General features: G+C 44.5%; 1 protein-coding gene across 1 annotated transcript in view; it reads right to left on the minus strand.

Annotated features, from left to right (window-relative positions):
• Positions 1-20,702, minus strand: part of SCTR (secretin receptor) — a 69,942-nt gene extending 49,240 nt beyond the window's left edge. Inside the window, exons 1-2 of the mRNA XM_052635762.1 lie at positions 20,643-20,702; positions 6,309-6,414 (exon numbers count right to left, since the gene is read on the minus strand). Of these exons, the coding sequence (XP_052491722.1) occupies positions 6,309-6,414; positions 20,643-20,702 (166 nt within the window). The remainder of the gene's footprint in view (positions 1-6,308; positions 6,415-20,642) is intronic.
• Positions 20,703-21,007: the final 305 nt, after the last annotated feature.

The raw sequence follows: 21,007 nt of genomic DNA on the forward strand, positions 1-21,007 counted from the left end.
CCACAGTGAACATCACATTCAGTGATGAAGCCCAAAAGCTTTTCCTGTAGGATCAGGAACGAGACAAGGATGCCCACTTTTGCCACTTATATTCAGCCTAGTACTGGAAGCCCTGTACTGTGCTGTGCTTAACTGCTCAGTCATGTCCGACTCTTTGCAACCCCATGGACTGTAGCCCGCCAGGCTCCTCTGTCCATGGGGATTCTCCAGGCAAGGATACTGGAGTGGGTTGCCATGCCCTCCTCCAGGAGATCTTCCAAACCCAGGGATTGAACCCAGGCCTCCCACGTTGCAGTTGGATTCTTTACCATCTGAGCCACCAGGGAAGCCCAAGAATCTGGAGTGGGAAGTCTATCCCTTCTCCAGGGGATCTTCTCGAACCCAGGAATCGAACCAGGGTCTCCTGTATTGCAGGTGGCTTTTTTACCAGCTAAGCTACCAGGGAAGCCCACTGGAAGTGCTAGTCTACAGCAATTAGGCAAGAAAAATAAATAAAAGTTGTCTAAATTGGAGGAAATAAGTAAAATTATCTGTTTTTAGACAATGTGATCTTACATGTAGAAAGCCCCAGTGATTTCTGAAGTGGATTCAGCTAAGTGACAGGGCAGATATAAAAGCAATACACAAACATTACTAATTATCAGAGAAATGCAAATCAAAACTATAATGAGGCATTATCTCACACCAGTCAGAATGGCCATCATCAAAAAATCTACAAACAATAAATGCTGGAGAGGGTGTGAGCAAAAGGGGACCGTCCTACACTGTTAGTAGGAATATAAACTGATATAGCCATTACGGAGAACAGTATGGAGAGTCCTTTAAAAACTAGGAATAAGTCTACTATATGATCCAGCAAACCCACTACTGGGCATATACCCTGAGAAAACCACAATTCTAAAACACACGTGTACCCCAGTGTTTACTGCAGCACTATTTACAATAGCCAAGACATGGAAGCACCTAGATGTCCATCAGCAGATGAATGGATAAAGAAGATGTGGTGCATACATATAGTGGGATATTGCTCAGCCATAGAAAGAGTGAATTTAAGTCAGTTCTAATGAGGTGGATGAACCTAGAGCCTGTTATATAGAATGAAGTGAAACAAATATTGTATATTATACAATATTTGAAGAGAAAACAAATATTGTATATTAATACACACATATGGAACCTAGAAAAATGGTACTGATGAACCTATTTGCAGAGAAGGAATGGAGATGCAGATGTAGCGAATGAACTTGTGGACACAGTGGGGGAGGAAGAGGGGTGTGGATGCAGAAACTAGCATCAACATATGTACACTATCATGTGTAACGTGGCTAGCTGGTGAGAAGTTCCTGTATAACACAGGGAGTCCAGTCCGGTGCTCTGGGATGATCTAGAGAGGCAGGGTGGGGTTGGGAGGCTCAAGAGAGAGGGGATATGTGTGTAGTTGTAGCTGATTGCATTGTTGTGCAGTGGAAGAGAACACAAGACTGTAAAAAAATTTTTTTTAATCAACACACAAAAATTAGTTGCATTCTTATACACTAATGAGAAATAACCTACAAAGGAAATTAAGAAATAAATCCATTTATAATAGCATTAAAAAGAATAAAACACTTAGGAATAAACCTAACCAACAAGATGAAAGCCTTGCACACTGAAAACTACCAAATGTTGCTCAAAGAAATTAAAAACACAAATAAATGGAAAGACATTCTGTGTTAACGTATTGGATGAGTTAATATTTTTAAGATGTCAATACTACCCAAAGTGATCTACAGATTTAATGCCATCTGTATTAAAATTCCAATGACAAGGAGTTCCCTGGTGGCCCAGTAGTAAGGACCCAGCGCTTTCACTTCAGGGGCCCAGGTTCAATCCCTGGTCAGGGAACTGAGATCCTACAAGCCATGTGGCATAGCCGTTTTTTAAAAATCCAAAAGACAGAAATATTTTAATATTTATTTATTTAGAATTTATTTAATATAATCAGTCTCCCCTGGTGGCTCAGACAGTAAAGAATCTGCCTGTAATGCAGGAGTCTGGGTTCCATCCCTGCATCGGGACGATCCCCTGGAGAAGGGAATGGCTACCCACTGCAGTATTCTTGCCTGGAGAATTCCATGGACAGAGAAGCCTGGCAGGCTACAGTCCATGAGGTTGCAAAGAACTGGACATGACTGAGTGACTAACACTTTTCTTTCATTTTCAGAAATAGAAATATTCACCCTAAAATTCCTAAAGGAATATCCAAATGGCAACCCACTCCAGTATTCTTGCCTGGAAAATCCCATGGACAGAGGAGCCTGGTGGGCTGCAGTCCATGGGGTCGCAAAGAGTCGGACACGACTGAGCAAGTGACTTAACTAAGGATTTTGGAATAGTTAAAACCATCTTGAGAAACAACAAAGTTGAGGATCTCATAATTCCTGATTTCAAAACCTATTTGAAAGCTACAGTAATCAAAACAGTGTGGTACTGGCATAAAGACAGACATATAGACCAATGGAATAGACTAAACATCCCACAGATAAACCTTCACATGTATGGTCAAATGATTTTTTTTACTAAGATACCAAGACCATTCAATGAGAAAAAGACTATCCTTTCACAAATGGTGCTGGGAAAACTGAATGTCCAAATGCAAAAGAACAATTAACTTATACCATTTAACAATTAATCCAAAATGGACCAAGAACCTAAATATAAGAGCTAAAATTTTAAAATTCTCAGGAGAAAGTTCTATGAGACTGGATTTGGCAGTGCTTTCTTGGATATGATACCAAAAGATCTGATAACAAAAGTAAAATTAGATAGATTATAATAAGTCAAACTTTAAAACTTTTGTGCATCAAAGGATACAATCAAGAGAATGAAAAGGTTAACTACAGAATGACAGGAATTATTTTCAAATCACACACTGATAAGGGGCTAATATCCCAAATATATAAAGAACCCTGTAACTCAATAACTAAAAATTAAACAACCCTACTTAAAAATGGTCAAAGGACTTGAGAGAACATTTCTTTAAACAAGACATACAAATGGCCAAGAAACACAGGAAAACATGCTCAGTATCACTGATCATCATGTAACTGAAGATCAAAACCCCAGTGAGATACCATAAGGCGATCACAACAAGGCAGAAACTGTAGGAGTCCAGTTATTCGAGGTTCCTAGAACCATTTCATTCATACAAATATAAAGTGGAATGATGGTTCCCAGGGGATAATGGAAGAAGGAAGAGCAGTTGCTGTTCAATGGGTACAGAGCTCCAGTTCTGCAATATAAAAGGTTTTTAGAGATTGAGCTCTCAGTAATGTGAACTTAACACAACTGCACATTGAGAAATGGTTAAGATGATGAAATTTATGTATTTTTTTAGATTACATTTCTTTAGAGTAAACATACAGATGGCCAACAGGCACATGAAAAGATGCTCAGCATCACTAATCATCAGGGAAATGCAAATCAAAACCACAATGAGATGTAACCTCACACCTCTCAGAATGACTATTATCAAAAAGACAAGAAATAACAAGTGTTGACAAAGATGTGGAGAAACAGGAACCTTCATGCACTGTTGGTGGGAATGTAGAGTGGTACAGCCACTCTGGAAAAACTATGAGAGTCCTCAAAAAGTTAAAAATATAATTATCATGTGATCCAGCAATTCCACTCCTGGGTATTTATCCAAAGAAAACAAAAACACTAATTAGAAAAGATATGTTCATTGCAGCATTATTTACAATAGTCAGGATATGGAAGCAACCCAAGTACCCATCAGTAGATGAATGGATAAAGAAGATGTGGTGTATATATACACAACGGAGTATTACTCAGTCATAAAAAGAATGAAATCTTGACAGTCGTGGCAACATGCATGGACCTAGAGGGTATTATGATAAGTGAAATAAGTCAGATAAAGACAAATGCTGTATGACTTCACTTATATGTGAAATCTCTAAAACAAAACAAATGAACAGACAAGACTAAACAGAAACAGAGTTACAGATACAGGGAACAAACAGGGAGTTGCCAGAGGGAAGCTGGGTGGAGGAAGAAAGAAATAGATGAGGGACATTAAGAGATACAAATGTCCCAGGTGCAAAGCATATGAGCTAGGGGTATGAAATGTACAGAGAGGGGAATACAGTTAACAACTATGTAGTATCTTTGTATGGTCACATATCATAACTAGATTCATCAGCAGTGATCATTCTGAAATGTATAGAATATCAAATTACTAATTATGTAACAGAAATTACATAGTTTTATAGGTCAATTATACATCAAAAACAATTCAAATTTGTGGTTACCAGAGGCGGGGTTAGGAGGAATTAGATGAAAGTAGTCAAAAGGTACAAACTTTCAGTTGTAAGTACTAGGAATATAATGTATACCATTATAAAGACAATTAACATTGCTGTATGGTATGTATGAAAGTTGTTAAGAGAATAATCCTAAGAGTTCTCATCATACAACTTTTTTCCATTTCTTAACTTTGTACCTATATGAGATGACAGATGTTCACTTAACTTATTGTGATAATACTTTTATTATGTATGTAAGTCAAATCCTTATGCTATATACCTTAAACTTATGCAACGCTGTATGTCAACTATATCTCAATAAAACTGGAAGAAAAATAAATAGATGAAAATGGTTAAGATAATAAAATTTGTTGTAGGTATTTTACTACAATTAAAAAAACAAAGCACAACATCAAATGCTGGCGAGGATATAGAACAACAGGAATGATCACTCATCGCTGGTAGAAATTCAAACGGTGCAGCCACTTGGAAGAGACTTTTCAATAAAGTCTATTGAAAAGAAATTCATAGAACATAAAATTAACCACTGCTGCTGCTGCTGCTGCTGCTAAGTCGTTTCAGTCGTGTCCGACTCTGTGCGACCCTACAGACGGCAGCCCACCAGGCTCCCCCGTCCCTGGGATTCTCCAGGCAAGAACACTGGAGTGGGTTGCCATTGCCTTCTCCAATGCATGAAAGTGAAAGCATTTTAAAGTGTACAGTCAGTGGCATTTAGGACAGAGTCTTGTGTGGCCAGCACCTCTACCTAGTTCTACACATTAAACCGCCACTAAGAGGCAGTGCCTACGCAGGTGCTCCGCATGCCGTTTCCCCTGGGCCCCCGACAGCCACTAATCTAACTTTTGTCTCTGTGAATTTGCCGAATCTAGACGTTTCCTATAAGTAGAGTCATATCACATGCACGTGTGGTTGGTCACTCGGTCGCGTCTGACTCTTTGGAGCCCCATGGACTGTAGCCCACCAGGTTCCTCTGTACATGGAATTTCCCAGGCAAGGATACTGGAGTTGGTTGCCATTTCCTACTCCAAGGGGTCTTCCAACTCAGGGATCAAACCCCTTGTCTCCTGCATCTCCTGTATTGGCAGGCAGATTCTTTACCAACAGCACCACCTAAGATCTATCCACATTGCGGCATATACCAGTACTTCACTCCTTTTTAAGGCTGAACACTATTCTATTGTAGGTACAGACCACATCTTCATCCTTCATCAGCTGACAGACACTTGGGTTGTTTCTACCTGTTGGCTACTGTAACCAGTACAGTGAAGACCTTGTCTGTACAAGTCTTTGTTTGACTATTTGTGAAGGATTCTTTTCTTAATGCCACAGCCTCCACTGCCTTTAGATGAATAAAAGCTAGGAAGATAAGTGAAGGAAGGGAATAGAAATAAAATTAATATGTAAAGAGCAAATTAATAATATTGACTGTCTTGACTAATAATAAATATTTAAATTAATAATCTTTAAGAAGCACCTATATTTAACATCTTTATTTACATATATTTATAATCCTAACATACTTTATCACCTCTGATTTATAGATCAGGAAAGTGAGGCTCAGAACATTAAATAATTTGTTCTCATTCACACAGCCAGTGAGGGTCAGCCAGCAATGGACCCTGAGTTTTCCAGACCCCACACTGCCTTTCTGTTACCTCTCCCATCAAACTATCAATGGAGGTGAGAGAACAGATAAGAGGTACACCACCATGAGAAGTAACTCTCATCAAAACACTCACCTGGGTGAAGTCATCATGCAGAAGCTAATGGTTTAAAAACCCTGGTTGTACCCATAAACTCGGAGAAACAAAGAGGGGTGATGATGCGATTTTCAGCACATGTAGACAGCTCACCAGGGTTGCTCCAGACCCTTCCCCTCTGCTTATTCTCTGAAAGAATACAGTTGGTCCAGCCCCTACCTCCCACAAACCCAGTGGACCTGGACACGAGCACATCCCAGAGTGGATGCAGGTAGGCACGTACCTGGGGCTGGATGCTCCACGCTCTCCCGGGAGAGCTCCTGCAGGCACTGGTCCCTCTCCACCCGCAGTACCTGCAGCACATCACACAGTCGAGGTGGGGTACCAACCTGAAAACCCAAAACCAAGAGCACCAGTCAGCATCACAAAGCTGATTCTAGCACATAAGGCCTCTCTGTGAGCAAGACTGGGGCCAGACAGCAGAGATTCAAAAGGAGGAAGACAGAATAGCGAATGTAACAAAAAAGAAGCGGACTTCTATCCCTTCTCCAGGGGATCTTCCCAACCCAGGAATCGAACCAGGGTGTCTTGCATTGCAGGTGGGTTCTTTACCAACTGAGCTATCAAGGAAGTCCCACAGATACAAAAACAAACTAGTAGTTACCAGTGGGAAAAGGGAATGGGAGAAGGACAAAATAGGGGCAGAGGAGTAAAAGGCATAAATTGTTAGGTATAAAATAAGCCACAAGGATACATTGTACAACACAGGGAACATAGCCCATATTTTACAATAACTATAAGTGGAGCATAGCCTTCAAAAATGTGAACCACTAGCCGTATACATCTGTAACCTGTGTGATATTATACGTCAACTATACTTCAACAATAGACTTGCAAGAAAAAGTAACTGAAGCTAGAGACTTTAGTTAATGTGTCAATATTAGTACACCAACCATAACTGATGCACCACTTTAATGCAAAACATTAATAACAAGAGACACTGGGGAGGAGGGATTGAGAGGGGTATATGGTCATCCTTTGCACTTTCTGCACAATTTTTCTGTAAACTTAAGTCCTCTCAACAAAATAAGTTCTATTAATTAAAAAAAAAATAACTGGGAGAAATCAGTCCACCTAATTTAAAGACTTGCTGCAGAGCTATGCTGGATCATCGAAAAAGCAAGAGAGTTCCAGAAAAATATCTATTTCTGCTTTATTGACTATGCCAAAGCCTTTGACTGTGTGGATCACAACAGATTGTGGAAAATTCTGAAAGAGATGGGCATACCAGACCACCTGACCTGCCTCTTGAGAAACCTATATGCAGGTCAGGAAGCAAGTTAGAACTGGACATGGAACAACAGACTGAATCCAAATAAGAAAACGAGTATGTCAAGGCTGTATATTGTCACCCTGCTCATTTAACTTATATGCAGAGTACATCATGAGAAACGCTGCGCTGGAAGAAGCACAAGCTGGAATCAAGATTGCCGGGAGAAATATCAATAACCTCAGATATGCAGATGACACCACCCTTATGGCAGAAAGTGAAGAGGAACTCAAAGCCTCTTGATGAAAATGAAAGAGGAGAGTGAAAAAGTTGGCTTAAAGCTCAACATTCAGAAAACTAAGATCATGGCATCAGGTCCCATCACTTCATGGGAAATGGATGGGGAAACAGTGGAAATAGTGTCAGACTTTATTTTTGGGGCTCCAAAATCACTGCAGATGGTGACTGCAGCCATGAAATTAAAAAGCACTTAGTCCTTAGAAGGAAAATTATGACCAACCTAGATAGCATATTCAAAAGCAGAGACATTACTTTGCCAACAAAGGTCCATCTAATCAAGGCTATGGTTTTTCCAGTAGTCACGTATGGATGTGAGAGTTGGACTGTGAAGAAAGCTGAGCACCGAGAAGAATTGATGCTTTTGAACTGTGGTGTTGGAGAAGACTCTTGAGAGTCCCTTGGACTGCAAGGAGATCCAACCAGTCCATTCTAAAGCAGATCAGCCCTGGGTGTGCTTTGGAAGGAATGATGCTAAAGCTGAAACTCCAGTACTTTGGCCATCTCATGCAAAGAGTTGACTCATTGGAAAAGACCCTGATGCTGGGAGGGATTGGGGGCAGGAGGAGAAGGGGACGACAGAGGATGAGAGGGCTGGATGGCATCACCGACTCGATGGACGTGAGTTTGAGTGAACTCCAGGAGTTGGTGATGAACAGGGAGGCCTGGCGTGCTGCGATTCATGCGGTCACAAAGAGTTGGACACGACTGAGCAACTGAACTGAACTGAACTGATAGTAGTCAAAAGAACTTGGTATTAACAGAAGAATAGGCAACAGTGTTATAGTCACTGGACAGCTATAGATAACAAAACAAACCTAAGACTCATACCTATGATAAAAATTACCTCAAAATAATGATGGACTTGAGTACAAAAAATTCAACTAAAACTTTTAGAAAAAGGCACAGGAGAACAACTTCAAAATGCAGAGCAAGATGAAGATTCTTTATACTTGACACCAAAAGCAAGATCCATAAAAAGAAAAACTGATAAACTGGACTTTATCAAAACTAAAAACTTTTGCTCCAAGAAAAACCTTGTTAAGAGGATGAAAAGACAAGCTATAGACTAGGAGAAAATATCTGCAATTAACAAATTAGGATTAATATCTAGAATATATAAAAAACATTCAAAACCCAATAGTAAGCAAATTTTAAAAATCTAACTAGAAGATAGGCAAAATGCATGAAGAGACATTTCACAGAAGAAGATATACAGATGGCAAACAAGAACATGAAAAGATGTTCAACATTATTAGCTATTAGGTAAATGCAAATTGAAATTGCAATGTGATATCACTACATGCTTATTAGAAGACCTGAAATAAAAAATCACAACATTGGCAAGGCTGTGGTGAAACTAGGTCCCTCACATTTTGCTGGTGGGATTGTAACATGAGACAACCACTCTGGAAAACAAGTTGGCAAGGTCTTAAGAAAAGCTAAACATGTAACTATTAACATTACGTGATCCAACCATTGCACTCCTGGGCATTTATCCTGGAGAAGTGAAAGCTTATGTTCACACACACACACACACAAATACTTGTATACTAATATTTACAGCAGCTTTATTGCTAATACCTCAAAACTGAAACAATCCAGATGCCTTTCAATGTGTAAGAGGTGAACTATGGAACATCCATACTATGAAATTCTGTGCTTAGACTCTCAGTCAGGTCCAACTCTTTGTGACCCCATGGACTGTAGCCTGCCAGGCTTCTCTGTCCCTGAGGATTCTCTAAGCAAGAACACTGGAGTGGGTTGCCATGCCCTCCTCCAAGGGAACCCAGGGGTCAAACCCAGGTCTCCCACATTGCAGGAGGATTCTTTTACCATTTGAGCCAGCAGGGAAGCCCTCAGCAATAAAAAGGAACAAAGTGGTGATACATGGACCAACCTATATGAATCTCCAGAGAAGTATGTTCAGTGAAAAAAGCCAATCCCAAAGAGTTACAGTATGATTTCATTTATATAATGTTCTTTTTAAATTTAATTTTTATTTTAGATTGGAGTATAGCTGATTTACAATGTTGTGTTAGTTTCAGGCGTACAGCAAAGTGATTCCATTATCCATATCCATATATCCATTATTTTTCTGATTCTTTTCCCATATGGTTGCTACAGCACAGTATTAAGTATAGTTCCCTGTGCTACATAGTAGGTCCTCATTGATTATCTGTTTTATATACAGTAGTGTGTATATTTTAATCCCAAACTCTTAATTATCACCCCCACCGCCACCGGCATTTCCCCTTTGGTAACCGTAAGTTCATTTTCTATGTCTGTGAGTCTGTTTCTGTCCTGTAAATACATTCATTTGCATCATTTTTTAGATTCCACATCATTTCCATAACATTCTTGCGGTGGTAAAATTGTAGAGATTGAGACATTAATGTGTCAGCTGAGAAGGAAAGCTGAGGGTGGGAGGGAGACAGGTATGACTGTACCAGTGCGCCATGATGGGTCTTCAGGGTCGCAGACTTGCTCTGCACAGTGCCTGGATCAATGTCAGTATCATAGTTGGTCAGTCAAGCCCTAGCTCACTCGCAAACACTAAGAAAGAGAGAAACATGCATTGCTACATGCCACTGAGTGTTTGTGATTGTTACACAGCATAGATGACTGGGTAGGGGTGGCATCTCCTGAAAGTGGGTGGTGATGTGCATTCTTGGAGGTTGAAGAAAGCAGCACTGTAGCACAGAGGGCTCTTGTAAGCGATGGAGCAAGATGAGGAACGGGGGAACACCTACAGTGGGAATTCTCTCCAAGAAAGGTTCAACTTCTTCATGTTTTTCCCTAGGACTATGGGAAAATATGCACTCATTCACATGCTAGCAAGGTTGTTATGCTAATCCTTCAAGCTAGGCTTCAGCAATACATGAACCAAGAACTTCCAGATGCACAAGCTGGATTTGGAAAAGGCAGAGGAACCAGAGATCAAACTGCCAACATTCACTGGATCATCGAAAAAGCAATGGAATTCCAGAGAAACATCTATTTCTGTTTCACTGACTACAATAAAGCCTTTGACTGTGTGGATCACAACAAACTGGAAAATTCTTAGAGATGGGAATACCAGACCACCTTACCTGTTTCCTGAGAAACCTATATGCAGGTCAAGAAGCAACTGTCAGAACTGGACATTTGGGAACAATAGACTGGTTCCAAATTGGGAAAGGAGTACATCAAGGCTGTATATTGTTACCCTGCTTATTTTTAACTTCTGTGCAGAGTATATCACTCACAATGCTGGGCTGAATGAATCACAAGCTGGAATCAAGACTGCAGGGAGAAATATCAACAATCTCAGATAAGCAGATGATACCACTCTAATAACAGAAAGTGAAGAGGAACTAACGAGCTTCTTGATGAGGGTGAAAGAGGAGAGTGAAAACACTGGCTTAAAACTTAACATTCAAAAAACTAAGTTTATGGCATACAGTTCCATCACTTCATGGCAAATAGATGGGAAAAAAGCAGAAGCGGTGACAGATTTTGTTTTTTTCTTGGGCTCCAAAATCTTTGTAGAAGGTAACTGCAGCCATGAAGTTAAAAGATGCTTGCCCTTAAAAGGAAAGCTATGGCAAACCTAGACAGTATATTAAAAAGCAGAGACATCACATTGCCAACAAAGGTCTAGTCAAAGCTATGGTTTTTGACTAGATGTGAGATGTGAGAATTGGACCATAAAGAATGCTGAGTGCCAAAGGCTGGTGCCTCAAATTGTGGTGCTGGAGAAGATTCTTGAGAGTCCCTTGGACAACAAAGAGATCAAACCAGTCAACTCTCAAGGAAATCAACCCTGAATATTCATCAGAAGGACTGATGATGAAGCTCCAATGCTTTGGCCATCTGATTGGAAGAGCTGACTCACTGGAAAAGATCCTGAGGCTGTGAAAGATTGAGGGAAGGAGGAGAAGGGGGTGACAGAAGATGAGATGGTTGAATAGCATCATTGACTCAATGGATATAAGCTTGAGCAAACTCCAGGAGATAGTGAAGGACAGGGAAGCCTGGCACGCTGCAGTCCACGGGGTCACAGAGAGTCAGATGGACTTAGCAACTAAACAACAACAATGGGAAAATAAACATTAGAGGATAGTTTAGCTTCTTTTAATTCTAAATTTCTTAAGTTGTAGCAAAATATACATACCATTTGCCATTGCAATCATGTTTAAGTGTATAATTCAGTGGAATTAAATGAAAAGTTGTAGTGATCACTCCTATCCATTTCCAGGACTTCTACAGCCCAACAGAAACTCTGTACCAATTAAACAGCAACCTCTATTCTACTTTCTGACTGTGAATATGTCTGTTCCTGTAAGTGGCATCATACAATATTTGCTCTTCTGTATCTCATTTCACATCCATCTTGTAGCATCTATTGGAATTTCATTCCTTTATATGGATGAATACTATTCCACTCTATGGACAGACCACACTTTGTTCATCTACTCATCACTTGGGTGTTTCCACCTCTTGGCTATTGTGAATAATGCAGCCAAGAGCAGAGGTGTACAAGTATCTCTTCGAGTCCCTGCTGTCAGTTCTTCTAGGTACATATCCAGAAGCGAAATGGCAACCCACTCCAGTGTTCTTGTCTGGAGAATCCCAGGGATGGGGGAGCCTGGTGGGCTGCCGTCTCTGGGGTCGCACAGAGTCGTACATGACTGAAGCGACTTAGCAGCAGCAGCAGCAGCAGCACGCACATATCCAGAAGCGAAATGGCTGGATCATATGGTAATTCCGATTACTTTTTTAAGGGACCACCACACCATTTTCCACATCAGCTGTACCATTTTACCTTCCTGCCAACAATGCACAGAGTTCTAGTTTCTCTACATCCTCATCCTCAACCCTTATTCTTCTGTTTTAATAATATCTATTGTGCTGTGCTAAGTCATTTTAGTCATGTCTGACTCTCTGCGACCCTATGGACTGTAACCTGCCAAGCTCCTCGGTCCATGGGATCTTCCAGGCAAGAATACTGGACTGGGTTACCTTTTCCTCCTCCGGGGGATCTTACCATCCCAGGGATCAAGCCTGCGTCTTCTCCATCTCCTGCATTGGCAGGCAGGTTCTTTACCAGTAGCGTAACCTGGCAAGCTCCAATATCTACCTTAGTGGGTGTGAAGTAGATCATTTCACAGTTCGTTTACCCTTAATCCTTTCATTAAAACTGAATAAAGCAAGATTATTTTGTGTGGTGGCATGTCCATTGCAGAAACGTATGCATCCACTGTTTGTATGACAGCAACAGTATTCTGTTGAAAGGGCTGAGTCTGTGGATGAGTCTTCAGCCTGCAGACAGTGGCCTCAGTGACAGAGTGGGGCCATCAGCGTAGCTGGGAGTGGCTGGGAAGATTGTGTTCATGGAGCAACAGTTTGTTAGATGCCTCAGAGGTAGAATGAAGGGGAAAAAAGCCCCCGTATCATCTAGGTTTTCCTAGAGGAAAGAAGAGGCTGATATTTAGAGGTCAAATGTATGTATGCTTGTGCATGTTTCTATATAATCAATAAATTTCAAAATATTGGGAATTTCCTGGCAATCCAATGCTTAGGACTCTGTGTTTTCACTGCCAAGGGCACGGGCAGGTTCAATCCCTAGTCAGAGATTGAACAAGCTGGACAGCACAGCCAAAAAAATCTTTTTAAGACAAAAACAGACTATGCTCTATAGTGCACCCCTTTAAAACTTTCCTCTAAATTCACAGGAGAAACAAGTGACGGTGAAAGTATTGCTAAAATTTATATAAAATACTCCTCAAAGCAAGAGCTATTAGTCTTGAAAAGGTCCCTTTTAATAGTTTTTAAAAATCAAGTTTGGATAGGCACTTTTTTTTCTTTTACTTGTCCTAGTACTAAAGTGCTTATAGCGAAAAACAGCAGTTCCCTTGCCTAAACTTTTCCTGCTCTCCAGAGAAAACCACTTTCCTTTTCTTTAGATGTATATTTTCATTTTATCTCTGTATTTCAAAATTATCTCATATTGTTATTTCTTGGTTTATCAGTTTGAGACATTATCCAAAACTCTATTATGGAAGAGAAAGATTTAGATGTTTTTAAACCTCCCTACATATACTTCCCTCCCCCCATATGATATATTGACATAGCCTTCTCTTAATTTTTAGTTAAATGAATGGTCTGTATTTATAATGACTTATTTTGACTATGAAATATTGTACACTGCTGAGTCTAGCCATGTAAAATGATTATGTCTCTTCTTGTACATTTTGTTTTTCCTGTGGTCAACAATTGACTTTGCGTTTTCATTTGATTAGTTTATCTAGGTAGATAGGATTAATTTATCCAATGCTCCAACAGCCTTGATAGACATTTATCAAGAGGTCTATTCTTTCAGTCCCTGGAGCCCTCTCTCCCACAGACCTCTGCCAGTGGGGCCTGGCACCTGGCTGTGCTTTTAGGGGGCCTCTCCCCGGCTCCCCCAGGCACAGTTCCATTTCCTATATTCTCTGTCTTTTTCTTGGCTTTGCTTCCTTGTTCTTCAGAAACACATTCTACAGTAACTTCCTGAGAAAGCACAAATAAGGATGTCAACTTTTGAATCTTTTCAGGAGTGAAAAAGCTTTTATTCACCTGCTGCTGCTGCTAAGTTGCTTCAGTCGTGGCCAACTTTGTGCAACCCTGTAGACAGCAGCCCACCAGGCTCCCCCATCCCTGGGATTCTCCAGGCAAGAACACTGGACTGGGTTACCATTTCCTTCCCCAATGCATGAAAGTGAAAAGTGAAAGTGAAGTCGCTCAGTCATGTCCAACTCTTAGCGACCCCATGGACTGCAGCCTACCAGACTCCTCCATCCACAGGATTTTCCAGGCAAGAGTACTGGAGTGGGTTGCCATTACCTTCTCCAATGAAAAACTACTGAGTTCCAAAGGATGGGAAGAAACTCAACACACTTTGCTGCCAACCTGAGACTGGAAAAGAATAGTTTCACAGGGGAAAAAAGAGAGACATTAGTCTAGTTTATACAGTGACAAATAAAGAGGGAACTCGATCCTACAACTAGTTCCAAACCCAAAATGGCATCTAACACTTACTGGGTCCCTAGGATGCTCTGCAATCGAAGGTGAGCGGACGCAGATCTTATTGCCGTAGCTCACAGGCTCCAAGGGGTCCAGAGGCACCTGTGGCAGGAGCATGCGGGAAGGTAGTGGCCAGGCCACCATGGACCACAAGCAGTGGCAGGAAACCCCTGGGAGGCACTGCACCGCGTAGGTGAGAAGTCACCCCCATAAGGAGGGCATGTGCACAGATGTGACAGGGGCCAGCAGGGGCTGAGGGCCAGCTGAGGACAGGGGCCAGCATCATTCCTATGTGTCTGCTTTGGGTACCTCAGTAATTCCAACAACAGGGAAAACAAGGACAAGAGATGTGAGTTTGGCAGCAGCTGAAGTGAGATAAGCATGGTTAAGGTTGGATTTACATCACCTTAAGATGGGCAAGGAAACTCACATAGTAAGAGAGAGCAGCAAGCATAAGCAGAACAAGCGCCAGAGACAGTGCCTGAGACAGTGACCCTCACAGGCTGGGAAGATGAGCAAAAGGAGGGACCACGCGGGAGGAGGGATCACACAAGAGGAAGGAACCATGTGACACGGGGAAACCTCGAAAGAGGGAAAACCTCATTTGGGGCGCAGTGGGAACCACAAGCCTGTGAAAGGCAGGCACCAAGGTGAGGAAGAGGGGGAGGGACAGAGTGTCCCAGCACCAAATGTCTCTAAGAGGCTGGAGTCCCATGGGTGCCCTGCCCATCTTGCCCAGAACAGTCAGGGAGTGTGCTCGCTGCCTTGATGTCATTAGTCATAGCGTCCAAACTCTCATCAACCATGTGTTCCCCTTGGGTGGGACACAGACCACGCCATGTCTAGGGAAAGTGGGATAATGCAGGGCCTGGTGAGACTGATGCGAGTAGGGAACGGGTGAGAGCCAGGGTGCTGCAGGCTGAGGAATGGACAGAGGTGGAGGCAGGGATCATAGATGCATCTTCCAAAATGCTGGCCATGAGCGGTAGCAGAGGAACCATGGCCAGAGCTGTGAAGTTCCTTTGCCACTTGGCTGGATGGGCTTGGGCAGGTTGACTAGCTGATGGAAAATCCAGTCAAGAGGAGCAGGATGAAGGCTACCTCTGTGTCATCTCAGGACAAAAGTCACTGAGCATGGTGGGGGGAAGAGGTTAGGAGCATGGGGCTGGAGCAAAGCCTATATTCCATTCAGGCGTGATGCAGGCTGAATGCCTGTATCCCTCAAAGAATACATTGACTCCCTAACCCCAGGTGTGGCTCTGTTAGGAGACAGGGCCCAGGAGTTCATTAAGGTCAAATAAGGTCATAGGGGGCCCAAATCTGATAGGATTAACATCCTTACAAGAGATATCAGTGAACTCACTCTCTCAGAAGTCAGAGGAAAGGTTACATGAGGACCAGGCAGCCAACTACAAGCCAGGGAGGGAGGTCTTCCCAGAATCCAACCATGATCTGGGATATCCAGCCTCCAGGCCTACGAGAAGATAAATTTCCACTGTTCAAGCCCCTCAGTCCATGCTGCTCTGGCATGGCATGACGTTGGGTGCAGGAGGACAGGAACAGGAGGGTCCAACTTAGATTCATCTGTGAGGGCAAGATGCTGCTCAGAGGAAGTGCATTCTCTGACTCTCAGGATACGGGAGGTACACCCATCTATTGAAAATGAAAGGAGGTAGTAAGGTCAGAAATCTCTGAAGACACCAAGGGGAGCCTTGGGGAGCCAAGAGAGAGGGAAGTGATGTGGGGAATGTGGTGATTCTGGAGAAGTCTGGAAAACTCAGGAATCCTGGCAGCACAACCACCAGGAGATGACCCATCAGGGAGGTCCCTTCCCCAGACGCCCCTTGGACTCTTTCAGACATGGAATATTGAAGCTGGGTGGGCCCCAAGAGATCCCTGCCTTCTCATATCCTCATGAATACTTATATACTCTGTCATGTAAGCAAGTAGATAGAATCTGAGTGTTGTGGGTCTTATCTGGGGCTGCAGGTTGTTCCAGAGCCCGAGCAAAGGTCAGTGGTGACCTCAGCTGGCTAAGGTCAGGGATGCAGGGGCCAAACCAGAGGCCACTCTGGGGGCAGAGCTCTAATCCTGGTTGTGGAATCTGGGCTTTCAACAAGGGGTGCCAGGAAGAGACCTGTGCCCTCCAGTGTCAAGGGAGGGGATTTGGGGGACGGGACAGGAGGGGAGCTCTGTAGCAACTCCTAAAGGGGGTGCCAAAGTCTAAAGGACTCCCCTAAACAGTGTGGGAAGCATCTCTCCTGTTTTTTTGAATTTGTGGCCCCAAGCTTATGTTTGGCAACCCTCAATAAAATGCTGTGTGTAATTCTGTATTTGGTTTGTCTTTTATGAAGTGATTAGATTAAACTGTAGTTATTGTCATTTCGTGGTTTGAGAAAGATTTCATGACAGTGCCTTGGAAGCCAAAAACCAGAGCGGCCTCTCTTTGGAAGCAGATGCACGTGCTGGCTAAGCACAGCTGGCTTTGGGTCCTTACACCATCATGTCAGCTGGGTGACTTGACCAATGGTTTCACCTCTTTCTGCATCTCAGTTTTTTCACATGCACAGTGAGGATGATGACTGTTGGTGAGAGAAGTCAAGTAGTGCCAGGCACAGCTTGGCAGAGTATCTGGTGTGAAGTAGGCACTGAGGGAAGCCTTCACCATCATCATCATCATGGTCATCAGTCACATGAATTTTAGGAAGAGCAAAAACTAAAAAAGAAATCCACAATACTACCTCGGAATATTGTTCAGGGATACAAAGCTCCCAGTGACTTTTCTCTAAGAGGCATCAGTAGTCAGATCCTCTGGTGACCTTGCAGGCCTTCCTAAAATTCTGCTCACCCAGCTTGTCAACCTCTGGGTCCAGATGCAGTCCAGAAAGTGGTAGGGACCACCACATGCCAGACCCCACCTTAGAGTTTTTGTGTTTCTGAGCCATCAGCCGAGAAGAAATGAAGAGGGACATGGGGGAGTGGGAAGGGAGGGTGGAGAAGCCAAAGGAACCCATGCCCTACAGAGGTCTTCTCATCCGGAGATGGGTTTTCACTGGTACACCTGCTTCTGTCTCCAGCTCAGATTCCCTGTCACCAACCCCACTACCCTGAATCCAACATCCAGTGACACCTATTGCGAATCTTGTTCACACATTTCCCCTGAGACATAATAACTTCTAAGGCAGTAGTTCTCAACCAGGGCAGTTTTGCCCTGCCTGCTCCCAGAGGACAGTTGGCAATGTCTGGAGACAATTTCTGTTGGCACAACTTGGAGAGAAGATACTAGCTTCTGGTAGGCAGAGTACAGGGACGCTGCTGGACAGCACACAATGTACAGGGCACCCCCACCCCCTGCTCCCCTCTCTCTAACCACTATCTCCACCCTCTCATTCCCTCCCATGCCAGGGGAGGGCATAGCTCTTGTCCCAGCATCCCATGTGGAAAGCTCAGATTTAATATCCAGAATTACAGTGTCCAAGTTAAGAAACCCTGCTTGAAGGAAAAAGTAGCCCCTTGTACCCCACTTAACACACTCAGGTTCTCAGGTGGGCAGTTGGCAAGATGCCCTGGATTTAAAAGCCCTCGCCTGAGAGACTGCACCTTTGCCTGGCAGATTTATGTACAATTTTGTAAGCAATGATTGTTTGTAAGATGTCATTCTTCACTACCTGTTGTTACATGAAAGTGCCCCACATGAGGGCAGCCACTATGGATAGCACCATCACTTCATTCATTCATTCAGCCCACACACAGTCACTGACTCTTTCTTCTGATATGACAGGTTCTAAGGATAAAGGATGAGTGTGACTGAGTCTCAAGGTTCAAGCTCTAAGTGAACGTATTGGGGAGGACGGGAAGGACAGGTGCGCTGGTAAATAATGACAATACTGTTCCAGGTAAAAATTCTCATGAGAGACATGGGTGGGGACAGTAAGGGGAGGTGAAGCCAGAGTTTCTTATGGGGGTCTCAAAAAACTGCCCCACCAGCCACCAGCACTTTTCAGTCCACTTGCAAGGGACCCTCCCTACATCTCTGTGTGAAAAGGTGGGGAGTTGGGGGGAGTACTAATAGGCAATTTGGCCTTAGTGATCCCCCACCACCACCAACTGGGAAGTTGCCTATGATTTCCCCCAAGACGAAGCATGAAATGATAAAGAATTGTTTGAATGTCCTTCAGTTTCAAAATTAAATGTCTGACCACTCAAACAGGAAAAAAGCAGGGTTCCATAGGCTGGGAAATCCTCCAACCAAAGCCGAGCAATTCCATCCCTATTTGTTGACAGAGTTCTCTGCCAAGAAGTGTGAACCTCAGATCTGGATAAGCCCATAAAACCACCAGAGAGCCAAGACTTACACACAGGAAACCACCTGGCAGGAACATAAAGTGGTGCGTGAGCAGAGGAAGATGTGAGCAAAGACAAGCGACAACTCAGACACAGCCCTGGGCTGTTGAGAAAGGCGAGATCTGGGCTCCAGTCCCAGAGCTGCCACAAACTTACTGATAAGGAGCAGGTCCCTGCTCTCTGTGGGTATCAGTTTGCTCCCCTGCAAAAGGAGGAAAGTGGACCAAGGCATAATAAAGCATCCTTCCAAGGCACACGGAAGACCTGAACCAAGGGATCTCATTTTCCCCTGGGCTTATTCCTAAAATGACGCTGGAGATTAAAATGTACATTGAACCTTAGTCCTGAAGACCCAACCACTTGTTGATTTCTTCTGACAACCGCAGTGTTACTGCAGATACCTAAAAAGGAGGCTGGCGGTGGGCGGGAGGTGGGGTGAGGTCACCAAAAGGGCTGCCTCCCAGCTCTGGGCACCAAATAACACACTCAGAGGCTGAATTTGGCTTTGAACTGTCCCCATGTCTCAGATGGCGTTTCCCCAAAGTGGGAGCTCAGACTTGCAAGCAGGTGCTGTTGTCCTAGCACCTTCCAACTGCAGCGCTAAGGACAGGAGGCTCCAAGTTATTAACACAAGGGAGCTGCACAGGAGAGCCGAAAACCCCACTCTGGACACCACAGGAGCTGTGCCTCCTGCGTGTCAACACTCCCACCAGCTCCAGAAGCAGGTCTTTCTTATAGCCAACCAGGAGAGGACCACAGGAGGGCCACTGATGTGTTTGCAGGAAGGGTTTGCCCAGGACAGAGATTTCAGGCTCGGAACTGAGTTCCTAAGTGCTTTCCCTGGGGAGTTTCCTGGGACTGAGGCGGTGGGGGGCCTGTTTGGAATGCTGGTGGAAAGGGGAAGTTCTGGGATCTGTGTGCCCCTTCCTCACCGCTCCTTCTCCCCACTGGCCGCAGCCACCCTCTTTCACAAACCCCACAGGCAGAGGCCAGGACTCCTGGAGTTTGTGAGAAAGCAACATAAGCCCCTCACTCTGCTGCCTTCCCTTTTCTCTGCCAGTTCCTCCCTGGACCTGGTTTGGGGAGACCAGCTGCTCCCAGAAGTCCCCAGACCCATCGACATCGCGGAGCCAAACCCACAAGACCAAGGAGGAAGCGGCAAACGCTGGCAGTTACGGCCAAGCTTTCAAGCCTCCCCGTCCGCAGCCGCTGTCCCTGCAAATGGCAAGGCTCTGGGGCAGACAGACTGGGTTCCAGCTGTCTTTTCTCGGGGCAAGTTTTTTTTTTTTTTTCCCAAGTCTCGCTTTCCTTGTCCGCAAAGTGAGGGTGAAAATAGCAACTTCGAAAGTCGATGATGAGGTTTCAAGGAAATACTGCAGGCAAAGTGCCCGCACACAAAAGGCACGGCCGGGGCGGCTTCCGAATTTCCGCCCAGGAGCGCCCGGGTGGGGTGAAGGGCGAGGTAAGTTATCTCAGCGCTGCCTGCGCCCGGGCACATACAGATTTTATTTCGGAGGAGAGGACCCTCCGGAGAGGAGCAGACAAAAATCATAGTTGCGGGGAAAGGATGGGGAGAAACGCCTCCCGCTGCCCAGCAGATCTGGTGGGGCCCCTCCACCCCTCACCCCTAGAGGGACCCGCGGAAGGGCGCGTACTCACCGCGTGCACGGCGCAGGCTAGCAGCAGCAGCCCGGGCAGTGGCGGCAGGCGGGGGCGCATGGTGCGGCGTGCGCTCCCCTGGCGCCCCGACGGCCGCCTGCCCGCGCGCACCGCCGCTCAGCACTCAGCGCTCCCTGCCGCCTCTCGGACCCCGGCTGGCCGCCGCGCCCAGGGGAGCCATGGCCCCACCCGCGGCGGGCCCGGGACTGCGCCTCCCCTGACGGGGTGGCCCCGCACCACGCCGCCCCGCCGGTTGATAAGGACGCGGCGCGGCGTGGCGTGCGCTCCTCCACCTACCCCTGCTGGCTGGCCGGCTGGCGGGGGCCAGCGCGAAGGCCCGCTGCGGAGGAGGTGGAGGGAGGACG

Source organism: Budorcas taxicolor, chromosome 2, assembly GCF_023091745.1.
Source record: "Budorcas taxicolor isolate Tak-1 chromosome 2, Takin1.1, whole genome shotgun sequence".
NCBI lineage: Eukaryota > Metazoa > Chordata > Mammalia > Artiodactyla > Bovidae > Budorcas > Budorcas taxicolor.